At 33.9% G+C, this 14,468-nt stretch overlaps 2 protein-coding genes across 2 annotated transcripts in view; both read left to right on the top strand.

Annotated features, from left to right (window-relative positions):
- The window catches only part of LOC117683192 (E3 ubiquitin-protein ligase TRIM71-like), a 182,662-nt gene that overhangs the window by 151,997 nt on the left and 16,197 nt on the right, over nt 1–14,468 (top strand). The gene's annotated exons all lie outside the window — the stretch shown is intronic.
- LOC117692027 (nucleolar protein 58-like) lies at nt 852–2,319 on the top strand. Its single transcript, XM_066083423.1, has 2 exons — nt 852–1,709; nt 2,218–2,319. The coding sequence occupies exons 1-2, from the start codon at nt 852–854 to the stop codon at nt 2,317–2,319; spliced, it is 960 nt and encodes a 319-aa protein (XP_065939495.1).

Below are 14,468 nucleotides of genomic sequence, written 5' to 3'. Positions count from 1 at the left end.
TTAGCATATGAATATATAGAGTAAATCTTTAAAAATCTTCTTCTCAGAAACTAATCAGCCAGGAAAGCTGAAACTTGTGTGGAAGCATCCCTAGGTATTGTAGATTCAAAGTTGTATACACCCCCGAGTGTAGGGTGGGGCCACAATGGGGGTCGAACATAGGAATATTTAAATTAAATCTTTTAAAAAATCTTCTTCTCAGAAACTAATTAGTCAGGAAAGCTGAAACTTGTGTGGAAGCATCCTCAGGTAGTGTAGATTTAAAGTTGTGAAAATCATGACCCCCGGGTAGGGTGGGGCCACAATGGGGGGTCGAAGTTTAACATAGGAATATTTAGAGTAAATCTTTAAAAATCTTCTTCTCAGAAACTAATCAGCCAGATGATTCTTTATTATTGTTAAGACTTTGGCCCCCGGACAATTCTTTGGCCTCACAAGAAGGTTCAGAGTTTGATGTAGGTTTATATCCCATATACAAACTATTGTTAAGGATCTTTTTGAGAACTGCAATACTCAACATGTGATATGACTATAAAATCATCCTGTTAGAAAAGGGACTAATGATTATGAGCATAAGAAAATCCAGGGGGGAAAATGGATTTTATTTGTACAGGATCTACATGTTTTATTGTACATTGTCCAGATCGTTTGTATTGTGACTCCATTTAGCTGATTTTATCATACCCATTGTTCCTCAGGTGAGCGATGTGGCCCATGGGCCTCTTGTTTTAAAAAAATTTATTTACCTTTAAAGCATAAACACTAGAAGTCTTTATTTTGAAGATAATATAAAAACATTATTAAAAACTTTTGATAGTTATTATAATTTTTTTTTTTTTTTTTTTAGAATCATGCCTCGCAAATCAAAAAAACCTGCCACCAGAATGTCCCTGGAGCAGAAACAGAGAATGCAAGAGAGGAGGCATCAGGCAAAGGAGAGCGTCAACTCTATAAAAGGTCCAGAAGAGAGCGTCAACTCTATAAAAGGTCCAAAAGAGAGCGTCACCTCTATAAAAGGTCCAAAAGAGAGCGTCACCTCTATAAAAGGTCCAAAAGAGAGCGTCAACTCTAAAAAAGGTCCTAGAAATAAGAGCGTCACCTCTATAAAAGGTCCAAAAGAGAGCGTCACCTCTATAAAATGTCCAAAAGAGAGCGTCACCTCTATAAAAGGTCCAAAAGAGAGCGTCAACTCTAAAAAAGGTCCTAGAAATAAGAGCGTCAACTCTATAAAAGGTCCAAAAGAGAGCGTCACCTCTATAAAAGGTCCAAAAGAGAGCGTCAACTCTATAAAATGTCCTAGAGAGAGCGTCAACTCTATAAAATGTCCTGAAAATGAAATTGAAAAACAAGAAACAAACAAGAATGAAATACAAAATGAAAAACAAAAAACAAACAAGAATGAGAAACAAGATGAAAAGCAAGAAATTACCAAGAATGAAAAACAAGAAACAAACAAGAATGAAAAACAAGAAACAAACAAGAATGAGAAACAAGATGAAAAACAAGAAATAAACAAGAGTAAAAAAAAAGAAACCATCAAAGAAGAAAAACAAGATGAAAAGCAAGTAACAAGCGAGAATGAAAAACAAAATGGAAAGCAAGAAACAAATGGTATTGAACAAGAAAATAAGAATGCAAAACAAAATGAAAAACAAGACACAAATGGTATTGAACTAGAAACAGAGAATAAAAAACAAGATGAAAAGCAAGTAAATAGCAAAAAGAAAAACTCAGAAAATCAGGAACCAAACATTTTGAAGAAAGACAATGAAAATCAAGAAGCAGACATTGAAACACTTAAGACAAGTTATCATAGGAAAAGTTATGCTGAAGTGATAAAAAGTCATAATAAGCATGAAAAAGAAAGAAGCAGTGTATTTCAAACAAAAAACACAGCTGTCAATAGGTTGGAAAAATCACAATCAGACAAGAATATGAAAAACAATGAGAAAAGGCTAACAAACAAACACGAGGAAATGAAAGGGAAAATGCAAACAGACACGCAAAACATTGAAAAACCTAAAAACTATTGGGCAGAAAAGCTGAAAACAACTAAGACAAAAGAACATCAACCAAGTTATAAGGAAAAAAGCACAAAAGATAATAACAAAATGAAAAGAAAGATGTCATTTAACAATACATCTGAAGGAAAGGAAGAGATGATTTTAAAACATCGCAAAATAAACAAAAGTGAGATGAAAAATATTATTGTTCAAGGTAGCTTTCACCAAGGAAATGCTAGGTTTGGTCAAAATAGTGGAAAACAATGTGTGGCAAACAGTCTGTCGGCAGTTGCTCACAGCAAGTTCAAAAATGTAAGGAAATGGGATCAGGCATTCTTAGACAATGTATTAATACAAGGAAATGAGATTTACTCTTGGATACATGGATCACATGATTTGTTGCTCATCTCAGACTTACCAGATATGATAGAAATATCAGGGAAAATGATGCATATTACTAAAAAAGATTCAATCACAGCAACTGTAGATGCAGAGGAAAACATAGACTACAGTGCTTTTGATAACTGTATGCCACTTGATCTTGCAATACAAGAATCTCTTATTGGAACAGATGGTTGTTTCATATGTGCTGTCAATCAGACGTTTGTAATTATGAAGCATAATCAAGAATTATTTGTGTTTGACTCTCATGCAAGGAACAGTTTTGGTTTAATCGATCCAAACGGTAGAAGTTTATTGATGCAGTTAGCAGACATTTCCCAGGTGTATGAATATTGCACTAACTTGATACAAGGCGTAGTTCGAGAAAATCAGTGGTTCGAAGTAACAGGTGTAAATGTAGCAATCGATAAAGATTTGCCATGTGATATTGAAGCCCCACCAAATGCACCATTTTTAGAAAAACCACACTGTATTGATATGGACATTTCAGAAAATATTGCAATGAATGTCAATAAAAAACGGAAGACAACAAATGAGAAAAATTGCAGAGGAGATGTTACTGAATTAAAGAGAAGAGAGTCTTCAGATAAAACATCAGAGAAGAGAAAATCAGCCTTTTTAAAATGTCACAAAAATGAATATATCAAAGTAGTTCAGGGTAGCTTTCACCAAGGAAATGCTAGGTTTGGTCAAAATAGAGGAAAACAATGTGTGGCAAACAGTCTGTCGGCAGTTGCTCACAGCAAGTTCAAAAATGTATGGAAATGGGATCAGGCATTCTTAGACAATGTATTAATACAAGGAAATGAGATTTACTCTTGGATACATGGATCACATGATTTGTTGCTCATCTCAGACTTACCAGATATGATAGAAATATCAGGGAAAATGATGCATATTAGTAAAAAAGATTCAATCACAGCAACTGTAGATGCAGAGGAAAACATAGACTACAGTGCTTTTGATAGCTGTATGCCACTTGATCTTGCAATACAAGAATCTCTTATTGGAACAGATGGTTGTTTCATATGTGCTGTCAATCAGACGTTTGTTATTATGAAGCATAATCAAGAATTATTTGTGTTTGACTCTCATGCAAGGAACAGTTTTGGTTTAATCGATCCAAACGGTAGAAGTTTATTGATGCAGTTAGCAGACATTTCCCAGGTGTATGAATATTGCACTAACTTGATTCAAGGTGTAGTTCGAGAAAATCAGTGGTTCGAAGTAACAGGTGTAAATGTAACTATCAATGAAGGTTTGCCATGTGAAATTGAAGCCCAATCAAATGCACCAAGTTCAAAAAGAAATATAGTTGCGGATATGAATATTTCATGTGAAGATTTGATTATTTCTGTTGATGAAAATGTGGTTCAAACTAAGAATAATTTAAAAATGAGAATCTCCAAAGAAAGCAGTTGTAAAGCATATAGGGTGGAACAGGAAAAAACCCAGAAATGCGAAATCGACTTGACACAGTTGTCAGATGAGGATGTTTTAACAGAAGCAGAATACAATGTTTCATACGAGTTTTCTCCTCTTGGTGTAAAAAGCAAAAAATATTTATGTCGGATATTAGGAATTTCCTCCAAGCATGTTTTAAAGGCAGCTCAAAATGCCATTAGTCAAATGGGACCACCCATGTCTACGAAACAAATTGCAGCAGATGGTAACTGCCTATTCAGAGCAATATCGTATTCCGTCTCGAACAGACAAGAACACTACAAACAAGTCAGAAACGCTGTTGTGAACCACATGATGAAAAGTTCTGATGCTTTGAAATCTTTTTTACGTCCACAATATTCATCAGTTGAAGAATACATAAAGTTATCAGGGATTGAAAAGGATGCTGTTTGGGGAACGGAATTAGAAATTCTAGCTGCTGCTGATCTTTTGAAGACAGACATATTTACATTTCATGAAGGTTCATGGATTAAGTATTCAGCTACTCAAATAAGAAGTGAAAGTGAAACATTAAAAGATGCTATTTATTTAAAGCATATTATGGAAGGCCGTGTGCAACATTACGAAAGTGTATTGTCAGTAAAAAATGAAAATCCACCCAAGACTAAATCGGAAATTATTAAACAAAGATACAGAAATGACGCTCGATTCAGAGAAAAGACACTAAAACGTTCTGCACTTGTCTATCTTAATGACGAGGAAAACAGAGAGCGAGCAAAGCAATTAAAAAAGGCTAGATATGAAATTGAAGACCATTTTAGAGAAAAGGCAAAGCAAAGAACAAAAGAAAAGTATGAAAATGATAATGAATACAGAGAAAACGTAAGAAGGGTTGGGAAAGAGAAATATTCAAATAATGAGGATGTGAGAAACCGAATGAAAAACCAAGCTATCGAGAAATATGCAAATGATGATGAATACAGACAAAGGACGAAGAATGACAGCATAGGGAAATATAAAAATGATGCTAAGCATAGAGAAAGAATTAAGAATGCAAGCAAAGAGAAATATGACAACGATGATAAGCATAGAGAAAGGAAGAAGAATGCAAGCATAGAGAAATATGACAATAATGATGATCATAGAGAAAGGGTTAAGAATGCAAGCATAGAGAAATATGACAATAATGATGATCATAGAGAAAGGGTTAAGAATGCAAGTAAAGAGAAATATCAGAATGATCATGACCATAGAGAAAGAGTTAAGAGTTGTGTAATTAAAAAGTATGAAGAGGATGATATGTATCGGAACCAAACTAAACAACGGGTTTCAGCATCTCGAGTTAATAAAAAAACACAATATGAAATCATAGGCAATGTCATAATGAAATTTAGACACGATGTTAAAGCCGGACCAGAGCATGTTTGTTCATGTTGCATTCGCTTATTCTTTGAAAATCAGGTACTTGTGTGTAGCAAAAATGCATATGAAAACACGTTGTTTGAAACTTGCATCACAGATAAATACATTCATAAATGTAATAAAGAGTGTCTGGTCAAAAATTGTATAGACACAGATAGCAGCAGGAAAAATCTTATGATTTGTTACACATGTCACAGAAAACTATTGAAAGGTAAAATACCTGCTGAATGTTTTTCAAATGGTTTACAATTAGAAGATGTTCCTCCTGTGCTTGATTGTTTAAATGCTTTAGAGCAACACTTGGTTTCATTGAATATTCCTTTTATGAAAATTCTTGGTTTACCTAAAGGAGGACAAAAAGGAGTGCATGGTCCTGTAGTTTGTGTTCCATCTAATATTCAGAAAGTGACATCCACATTACCTAGATCTGATGACGAAAGTCTTTTACTGAGAGTGAAATTGAAAAGAAAGTTGTCATACAAAGGTTATGAGGAATACCAGTTTGTAAATCGTAAACATCTGGATGAAGCATTATTGTTTCTTAAAAAAAATAACGTGTGGTATTCTGATATAACCCTACAGGAAAATTGGCAAAATCCTATTTCACAGGGAGATGAACCATATGATGACTTGCTTGTAGACAAGGATATATCTGAAAATGTTGAATTCAATGAAAACTCAAATCAAGAGCAACAATCTTATCTGGACGAAAAATTACACGGTATTCAATTAGATACTTGTTTACAACCAGCTGACATTGGACAAGAAGTTTTAGATTTATGCTTTGACCAAGTGTTTGAAATTTCGCCAGCAGAGGGCAACACTCCAGTTTCTGTTCTCCAAGAAGATGGCATTGAAGCAAAAACATTTCCTGTTCACTTTCCAACTGGAAAATGTACATATTCAGAAAAAAGAAATGAAAAACTATCTCTTGGAAGGTACTTTAATATGAGATTAATGAGTGTGGAAAATAGATTTGCTAAAGACACCTCTTACATTTTTTTCTGCCAATATTTAACAGAATTGAGTAGAGTAATTTCAAATGTACAAATCTCCCTTAGGAAAGACACTAATGCAAATAGTGAGAAAATTACTGGGAAAATGATTTGCGATAAAGATGTCTTAAAAGATCTGTTCAAAAAAGACGAGGCTATCAAGTTTTTAAAACCTATCAGAGGGACACCACCATTCTGGCAAGCAGCACAAAAAGATATTTTTGCTATGATACGACAGTTGGGTATCCCTCAATTCTTTTGTTCCTTTTCATCAGCAGATTTTAGATGGACAGAAATAGTAGAATCAATAATGAAACAACAGTTTGATACGCGAAATGTAGAAGATCTTACTTGGAACGAGAAGTGCCAAATTTTGCGTAGTAATCCAGTTACCGTAGCTAGGATGTTTGATCATCGATTTCATACATTTTTGAAGTATGTGATTTTGTCAGATGCTAAACCCATTGGAAAGGTTATTGATTATTTCTATCGTATTGAATTTCAACAGAGAGGTTCTCCACATACGCATTGTATATTTTGGATTGAGGATGCACCAAAATTTGAAGAAAACTCTGATGAAGAGGTTGTAGAATTCATTGACAGATACGTAACATGTGAAATACCAGATCAAACGGAAGAGAGAGAACTGCATGATATAGTGATGGCTGTACAGCAGCACAGTAAAAATCATTCCAAAACATGCAAAAAAAGGGGAACTGTTTGTAGATTCAACTTTCCCAGACCACCATCTGAAAAAACATTCATATCAAAGCCAAACGAATTAATTGAAAACCATGAGGAACAATTGGCTAAAGAGAGATTAAGTGTTTTATGGGATGCTGTAAAAAACAATAAACAAGAAAACATTTCAGCTTCTGAATTGTTAAATCAAGCTGGACTTACCCAACAACAGTTTGAAGAATGTTTCAGTGCAATAACCAAAAGAAATACAACTGTACTGAATAGAAAACCCTCTGAAATATACACCAATCAATATAACAAAGATCTTTTGAGAGCCTGGAATGCCAACATGGATATTCAGTACATTTTAGATGCATTTTCATGCGTTGTGTACATCATTAGCTACATTAGTAAAGCTGAACGGGAAATTGGATTATTATTAATGCAAACGAAAAACGAAGCTATTGATGGAAATTTAAATGCCCAAGAGGCTATGAAAAAAGTGGGAACTGCATACTTGCACCATAGAGAAATCAGTGCACAAGAAGCCGTCTATCGAGTGACTGGAATGCATCTTAAAGAATGTTCAAGAAAGGTTGAATTTATACCTGTAGGAGAAAATCCATGTAGGATGAGTATTCCATTGAAAGAAGTAAAAAAAAAGCTGAACAAAAACACAAGTAACACATTGTCGCACAATGAAAATGAGTCTGACTATACCCGTGAAAATTCTGATATATGGATGACCAACTCCATTGATAGATACAAGTGTCGTCCTCATGTAACTATTTTTGATAAAATGTGCCTTGCAGAGTTTTGTTCAGAATTTGCAGTCCTTTATGAATCACAGATACCAAAGAAAATAAATGAAGAAACGACATTCAAGCTTGATAATGACATGGGCTATATAAGAAAAAGAACAAAGACTAAACCAGCAATCATCAGATATCCAAGGTTTTCATTGGAAACCGCAAGAGAAAAGTACTTTCAAAGTATTCTGCAATTGTTTTTGCCATACAGAGAAGGTATCCAGCTAAAACCAAGACAATTTCCGACTTATGAACATTTTTATGAAACAGGCAGTGTTAGATACCCTGGTGAGAAAAACATTCTATCTGTTAAAGAAATTGTAGACATTAACATGTCGAGGTACGTTAAAGATGCAGAAAACTTAGAAGAAGCTGAAAGAGTATTCGATGCAAAAGGCCCACAAGAAGATGCATGGTGTGAACTATGTCCTGAAACTGAATTGGACAGACAAGAATGTATTGAGGAAGGAAAACTGACAACTGCTGTTGAAGAAGAAAATTCAGATCAGTTAATACCTGATTTAAACAGAAATAATAAAACAAAATCAAGTACAGCCAATCTGCTCTCGTCTACGTTTTCAAAGAATGATATTGTGCCACTTTTACAAACACTTAATTCCAAACAAAATGAGGTATTTTTCAAAGTTAGGGATTGGTGTATTAAGAAAAAGAATGGACAGCATCCAGATCCTTTTCATGTTTTTATTACTGGTGGAGCTGGGACAGGAAAAAGTCATTTAATCAAATGCATTTTTTATGAAGCAACCCGATTATTGGCACATATATCTGAGAATCCAGATGATCAAACTGTGTTACTTACTGCACCAACAGGCACCGCGGCATTTAATATCAAGGGATTAACTATTCACAGTGCCCTTGGAATATTCAAATCACTCTCATTAGACCATGCTTTGCTTAGTGAAGACAAATTAAACAGTTTGAGATCTAAGTTGGAAAATATTCAGATTTTGATTATTGATGAGATTTCTATGGTTAACAAACGTTTGTTGTTTTTTATTCACGAAAGACTGCGTCAAATTAAAAAAATGCCGGAAAGTTGTCCATTTGGGGGTGTGTCTGTAATTGCCGTAGGCGATTTTTATCAGTTGCCTCCAGTGAGAACAAAAATCATTGACAAACTTTATGTGAATGATCCATCCAATCCAATGAATCAGTTATGGAATGATTTGTTTTCTATTGTTGAATTAGACGAAATAATGCGTCAACGGGAAGATCGTTATTTTGCAGAGCTTTTAAACAGATTGCGCGTTAAAAACAAGAATGAGAAACTATCAGAGATTGACAAAATGACACTTCAGCAACGTATACAAGAAGGTCCTGATGATGTTTTGCACATCTGTTCAACGAATGAAGAGATTAAGGCATTTAACAACGAAATGATATTAAAAGTATGTTGTGAGCCAAATCTGATAGAAGCAGAAGACTATGTAAAGGATAAAACATCAGGAAAGCTTACCAGGAGAAGTTCTCACTTTACCAAAACTGATGTATGTTTGCCATCTTCTATACTATTAGCTAAGGGAGCAAGGGTTATGTTGATTAGAAATGAAGATACACTTGATGGACTTGTAAATGGCGTGATGGGTACTGTCATGTATATTAGTTTTGAATCAAATTCGTCACTTCCAGATATTATATTCATTCATTTTGATAATGAAAGAATTGGAATTAATGCTCAAATTCAGAGGTTCATTGATGAAAAGAGATGTGTTGGATTACGTCCTTCATGTGAAGAAGTACCTGTAAAAAACGGGGTCAGAAAACAATATCCACTCCAGTTGGCATGGGCATGTACTATTCACAAAGTTCAAGGGATGACGGTAAAAGATTGCGTTGTTGATTTGAACAAATGTTTTGCATATGGACAAGCATATGTTGCTTTGAGCAGAGCAACATCAATTGATGGACTATATTTGAAGAACATTGATTTAGACAAGCTGGAAAAAAAGATATATTGTGACCCTGATATTATCAAAGGGATATCTTCAATGACGAAATACATAGAAGATCAAAACCAGAATGAACCATGTGAGAATAGTACTGTAGTTATGTATCACAACATTCAAGGGTTACATCAGCATAAGCTTGATTTGGAAAGCAATAAACATTTCTCGAATGCAGATTTTATATGCCTAACAGAAACGTGGTGTAATATTAATTCTGTTTTCACAGAGATAGAACATTTTGCTGGAAGGCATAGGCTAAGATCTTCATCTTATGATGACAACAGTTCTTTACAGAGAGAGCTTGTTCAACTGCAACATGGAGGTGTGGGTGTGTATCACAAACTAGGCATACCTTATGAGGAAGTACTAGGGATAGCAAAGAATCTTGAATGCATTGTATTCAAAATTACAAGCATTGATACTTATGTTGCCGTCATTTATCGACCCCCAAAATACTGCATTTCAGCTTTTATGGCAGCTCTGAATTTGTTGCTTGACAGTTTAGAAAATTTGTCAGAAAAACTAGTTGTAATAGGAGATTTCAATCAAGATATACTTAATGATAACAAAACTGTGCTGAATCGTATGTCCTCCAGAGGTTTTACGCAGTATGTTGATGAACCAACCACAGAAAATGGAACATTGATCGATCATGTGTATGCAAAAGGATGTGAGCATATCAAAGTACAAATAGTTCCAACCTACTATAGCTACCATGAAGCAATTCAAATAACATTAAATTAAACCTTCTCATGGCAATGCTGATCTTTTAAGATTTCAAGACACGTTTTTCTTTGAATTGGAAGTTCAAGAACCGGAATGGGAATTCTAGGTGTAAATTGTACGAAAAACTAATAATATATAACTTAAAAAACTTTTGTTATCATTTAGTGTTAGCATTCAGTTATTTCAATGTAATCGTTTTCATAACAATACATTGTTGAATCATTAGAATTCGTGGTTGCTTAATTTTCAATGAGTTTGTGGGAAACACACCACCACGAATTTTCATTCTTAACGAAAACAAAGTTTGAAAGAGTTAGTATTCTTTACTGAAACTAAAAATCGACGCATCTACGAAATTTCATCCCCACAAATAAATAAAAAAATCAATAATACACGAAAATTGACCCCTACATGTACAAATTTAATTGATTTACAGTAGTTTGTATTTAGTTGAACTTTCTCAATCTAAACTGTTTTTTTTTTTAACTCAGTGTATCATTGAGTTTTCATGTATCTTTTGTTTAGGGTACTATAAAATTAATAAATAACTGTTGTTGTAAGCCTAATTTTAAAGGCAGTTAAGAATATAAACCTTCAGATCCCACTTTGAAATCATTATAGAAATATTTTCTCATTTGTACGAAATGTGTAATAAATATATCTCATTTATTTCTCTGAAACTATACGAGTTAAAACTCTAATGAATAAGGCAGTATACCCTTTTTTGTTTCTCGCTTTCACTGATATCTTAAAAAGAATTTGAGCATTTGAATTTTGATATCAGAATTCCAAATGGCCCAAAAAAAGATCCCTATCGATTTTGAGATCAAAACCTTAAATGCGGTATCTAAACTCTCAGATAAAAGTACAAAGCCGTCAACCCCCCCCCCCCCCCCCACCCCTCAAATAAGTGTTTTTCCTTTAACTCTATAATAAATAAATGAATTCATATATGATATGGTCCTGACATTTCACCAATTATTGGATTAAATTCAAGCTGTTTAACGATAAAATTGACATAAAGGTCAAAGGTCAAGGTCATTTGGAAATCTCTAAATTAATGAGTTTTTAGATCTCTTTTGTTTAGGGTTCTAGAGAAAAACTTTTTCATGGATGTAGTAGAACATCATAAGACATTTCAAAATATAACCCATTGACCCTTACCATGTAACAATTATAGAGTTATTGCCCCTATTGTACAAAATGCTTGTTATCGCTACATCTAATTAACCGTTGGAGATAGAGACTTGAAACTTTTACTAATGTATTCAGTATATTGAGACGCTTCTTCAATCTATTCTTACCGACAGGGCCCAAAGTCCCTTTCTAGCAGTTATTGCCCCTGAAAGTTTCGAACATTCAATAAAAAACACAAAAAACTTTTTAATCAATAATCATAGATACATCGGACCACTTGGTATTGAAGCGTCTACCTTGTCCGATGAAAAATGACATAAAGGTCAAAGGTCAAGGTTAAGCAATAAAAAATTGCAAACTTAATCGTTTAACACTTTTTTTTATGAAGTAACGCAGAAAAAATAATTCATTCTATTGAAGCAATCTTATTTCAAACATAAAAAAACAATGAAGTGGAAAGACCTCTAATTGTTCGAGAACAATTAGTCTACTAGTTCTTATTTTTTTTCTTCTCTTTTTTTCCAGGGACAGCTTTTTTATTTCAAGAGATATTGAAACAATTTTTTCTTTATGTGATTGGCCATTAAAAGTTATGGTACCAAATGACCCTTTGCTTGATAACTCCCAGAACTTACGAAGTTATTGCCCTTGTGTATGAAAAGCTTGTTATCGCTACTCCTCTGAAACCATTAGAGATAGAGACTTGGAACTTTTACCAATGTCTTCAGTACACTTAGAGGGTTCTTCAATCTACTAACACCGAAAGGATCCGAGACCCCCTTCTAGTAGTTATTGCCCCTGAAAGTATTTGAATTTCCATAAAATCCCATCCAACTTTTTTATCATTTATCATAGAGACTTCGGACCACTTGGGATGGAAGCGTCTTCCTTGGCCGAACAAAATTACATAAAGGTCAAAGGTCAAGGTCATCTGAAAATCTCTTAATTAATGAGTTTTTAGATCTCTTTTGTTTAGTGTAGTAAAGAAAAACTTTTTCATGGATGTAATAGGACATCTTAAGACATTTTAAAATATATCCCCTTGGCTCTTTCTTTTAAATAGTTACTGAGTTATTGCCCCTTTTGTACGAAAAGCTTGTTATCGCTACTCCTCTGAAACCATAAGAGATAGAAACTTGGAACTTTTACCAATGTCTTTAGTACACTTAGAGGGTTTTTCAATCTATTCATACCGAAATGATCTGAGCCCCCCTTCTAGTAGTTATTGCCCCTGAAAGTATTTACATTTCTATAAAATCACTTCCAACTTTTTTATTACTTATTATACAGACTTCGGACCACTTGGGATGGAAGCGTCTACCTTGGATGAACAAAATGATATAAAGGTCAAAGGTCAAGGTCATTTGGAAATCTCTTAATCAATGAGTTTTTAGATCTCTAATGTTTAGGATGGTAGAGAAAAACTTTTTCATGGATGTAGTAGGACATCCTAAGACATTTCAAAATATAACCCTTTGACCCTTACCATGTAACAATTATAGAGTTATTGCCCCTATTGTACAAAATGCTTGTTGTCGCTACTCCTAATTAACCGTTGGAGATAGAGACTTGAAACTTTTACTAATGTATTCAGTATATTGAGACGCTTCTTCAATCTATTCTTACCGACAGGGTCCAAAGTCCCTTTCTAGCAGTTATTGCCCCTGAAAGTTTCGAACATTCAATAAAAAACACAAATAACTTTTGAATCAATAATCATAGATACATCGGACCACTTGGTATTGAAGCGTCTACCTTGTCCGATGAAAATGACATAAAGGTCAAAGGTCAAGGTTAAGCAATAAAAAATTGCAAACTTAATCGTTTAACACTTTTTTTATGAAGTAACGCAGAAAAAATACTTTATTCTATTGAAGCAATCTTATTTCAAACATAAAAAACAATGAGGTGGAAAGACCTCTAATTGTTCGAGAACAATTAGTCTACTAGTTATAGTTTTTCTTCTTCTAGACGTTTTTAAATCATCAATAACTTATTTGTTTGTCATCCGATTTCGTTCAAATTTTCACGGTATATTGTAAATTAGATAAGGTTGCTAGAGCACAAAAAGAATTGAAATCGCAACTTCCGGTTTTGAGTTATTTCCCTTTTTCTAAAATTTTAGGGGCATTAGTTTCCAGACAAAGGCTCCGAAATGGTCCGTAGCAAATAATTTATAGTTAAAAATCTTTATTATTGACACTTTGAATATTGTCCTCTGATTTTTGTATTTTAGTTTTTTCCAATTATTCCACTCGAATTAATCAATCGAAATCTATGTTCTAAATACAGCAAAAATTTTCTCATGTTTTAGCTTCGTAACTTTTTAGTTTGAAATATTTCCTAAATACATATAGAACAAAAGTTGTGCAGAATGTTAAGGGCTTTCATTTAGCACCAATAAAAAAGGGCTGGCCCCTTAAATTAAGGGCCAGTAGCCCTTAAAAGATTTTGCTGAATAACTCAAAAACGGTTTGGATTTCGATATGGCTGTCGCTGGAAAAGTTGTTTGTTGGGATCTCATAAAGGTCGTTACAATGTTATTTTGTAAGTGATTTGTGTAGAATGAGTGTAACAAGCTTTACATGTTAACATGTACCTGTTTTCATTTGGCAACTTAACGAAAGTCTTTGTGCTTAAAACTTGCATAAAGTGACCACAGAAAGTATGCTGGTTTATACAGGAGGTTTTAATTCATGAGAAAAAAAATTAGAACACATGCTGGTGTTTTTTTTTTTAAGAATTCCGAAGTTTAAGTCCTTCTTATTTCTTATGGTGCACAGTCCTTAGAGACGAGAATCGCAAAACAAAACATTCTTTTTCTTCTCTAGTAAACCACAAAATACGTATTGAAAAAAATTCTGTGCATTACATTTTAGTTATCATACTGCATGCATTTAAAATCCACCTTGAATCAGAGCT

Source organism: Magallana gigas, chromosome 4, assembly GCF_963853765.1.
Source record: "Magallana gigas chromosome 4, xbMagGiga1.1, whole genome shotgun sequence".
NCBI classification, from domain to species: domain Eukaryota; kingdom Metazoa; phylum Mollusca; class Bivalvia; order Ostreida; family Ostreidae; genus Magallana; species Magallana gigas.
This window is presented reverse-complemented; position numbering and strand designations above follow the sequence as displayed.